Consider the following 2,121-nt stretch of genomic DNA (forward strand, 5'->3'; position numbering starts at 1 on the left):
GCGAGTGTGAGGCACTTGTGAAGAAACTCACCGACCAAGTGACTACGATGCGCAAATACATGAAGGTAAAGCTTCAGATTTTTCCTTCATATTTTCAGATTTTCTTACAGATTTCCCTGCGTAGATTTGGATAAAACGCGAGAAAATGGTGCGTGATGCATCTGCGAGGAAGATACAGCGATGGATCCGACGAGTTCAAAGGAAATTTCGAATGCGACAACGAGTTCTACGCTCCAGAAACCGCCGTCAAGACCAGTACAGCTTTTGCCACTGCTCTTCCACGCTTATGAATCGTAGAGGTGGTGCTCAAGCTCATCTAGAAAATACCAGCGATCAGATTATCCAGCGTCTCGCTCGTGGATTCATTATCCGACGACGTATTGTTCGATTCAAGCGACAACACATTGCTGCTTGCAAAATCCAACGTGCTTGGAGAAAAAATCTACGCGATCGACAGAAAATCCTGCAGGATGCGTGGAACCAGAAAGCCCTATCAAATCCTCAGCGACTCAACTCCAGATGGTATACCATTGCCCGTGGAATGATACGATGCTCGCGTGACGTGAAGCAGCTTCAGCAGGTTTGTGCAGTGCAAGATGAAGCCATCGGCCACCTCTGGCGCAACAAAATCTGCAGTGAACCAGCAGACAAAACTAACGAGAAGAACGTCGTTCGCTTCCAGGTATGCTGAGATTTTTGTTAGAGTTTTACTTGTTTCTTGTGTTTCTTGTGTTTCTTGAGCTAACTCGTGTCTTTGAAGTTGGGATTGCATGAAAAAGCGGAACAAAGTGACGATACGTCCGACAAGGTAAACGCGATGAAGATCCAGATTGATCGACAGTCACTTGAGATCGACCAACTGAAGCAGCAGGTACAGACACTACAGAATTTAGTTGCTAATCTGGTTGCTACCAAATCTGAAAGCGTCGATCCATCAGAATAAAAACTGATTTTGACATTCAAGTCATGTTCTTCCTTTCAGTAGTCCACGAAAATTCCAGGTGGATCTTTCTCTTCTCTGCACAATGTTTTCCTCACAACGCAATTATCTCCAAATCAAGCAAAGCTACTAAACGACGACCAACTATGGGGAACATTTCCAGCTGCTACAAAACCAAGCAAGACTCGCAACAAGAGCCGTGCACTCCGGCGATCGACGAAAACCAAGCTACCAAGTCTGAACCAAGCTACAAACCTCAAGTAGAAGAAGAAGTCGATCGTCCTGTGGTCATCAACAAGCCCAAACAAGCATCTCCCACTCAAGACACCGTGTCGGTTGCTAACACTGGTCAACCTAAACCGTTGTTTACGGCTTCTTCTCCGCTGCTGAGTCCTGCGAATGGTAAGAGTGCTGGAGGAAACTACAGAGATCGTCTCTAAACTCTGAAACTTGACTGCAGAGTGCAATTGACCATAAACAAGATTTTTTTTTTGCTTCAATATTCTTTTTATTAATCCAGTGAGCCTTCGCTGCCACTTTTATATATATTCTTTTTAGCATCAATATCTTTTTATTAATCCAGTGAGCGTTTCGTTGCTAATAATGGCTGCCACTTTTTTTTTTAGCAAGCTGGGCTTACTGTGAAGTCTCTGACAGCTTGGCATCGCATGGTACGGATTTTTTCAAAAGACTGGAAAGCAGCTCCAGACCCTGCTCAAGACAATGCAACAATGGAAAATCCCGACACTAAGAGAGGACCTTCCGACGTTGAGTCTGTGGAATCTGATCGTTTGTCGTGGTGGAGATGGCGGCGCCGTCGCTTTGCTGTTATCGGGTGGGGATACGTTATTCTCATGACTTTGATTTTCTTGATCTCGAGTGTGTGGAGTTTGCTGTTGATAATCCTGAATCTGGAGCCAAGTAAGAGTGCCAACTACATTTTACAGACTGAAAATCTGGACAATGGCCACTTCTGGCAGTCTCACACGGCTGATTCATCGATTCTAGCTACTACAACAGGCCTGCTGTTGATTGTTATTGGAGTGTATTGGTATCTCCTCTATTTGCTGCTTATACGACCTCCGTCGGACCGAGTTTATACCGAAGAATTCAAGCCCAAACAACGAAGAATTCCTCACCGAAAAATGCCAAAGGCAGACAAAATAGTCGAGATAAAACAT

General features: G+C 44.6%; 2 protein-coding genes across 2 annotated transcripts; both read left to right on the forward strand.

Moving 5' to 3' along the window:
- Window positions 1-145: 145 nt before the first annotated feature.
- PPTG_24345 (hypothetical protein) lies at window positions 146-959 on the forward strand (the record flags this gene model as incomplete). Its single annotated transcript, XM_008916517.1, has 2 exons — window positions 146-682; window positions 761-959. 2 exons carry the CDS (start codon window positions 146-148, stop codon window positions 941-943), a joined length of 720 nt encoding a protein of 239 aa, XP_008914765.1. The 3' UTR covers window positions 944-959.
- Window positions 960-1,037: 78 nt separating this feature from the next.
- On the forward strand, window positions 1,038-1,523 carry PPTG_24346 (hypothetical protein). Its single transcript, XM_008916518.1, has one exon. The coding sequence runs from the start codon at window positions 1,087-1,089 to the stop codon at window positions 1,378-1,380; it is 294 nt and encodes a 97-aa protein (XP_008914766.1). The 5' UTR covers window positions 1,038-1,086; the 3' UTR covers window positions 1,381-1,523.
- The last annotated feature ends 598 nt before the right edge of the window (window positions 1,524-2,121 follow it).

The sequence above is a fragment of the Phytophthora parasitica genome (genome assembly GCF_000247585.1).
Source record: "Phytophthora parasitica INRA-310 unplaced genomic scaffold supercont2.85, whole genome shotgun sequence".
Taxonomy (NCBI): Eukaryota; Oomycota; class Peronosporomycetes; order Peronosporales; family Peronosporaceae; genus Phytophthora; species Phytophthora nicotianae.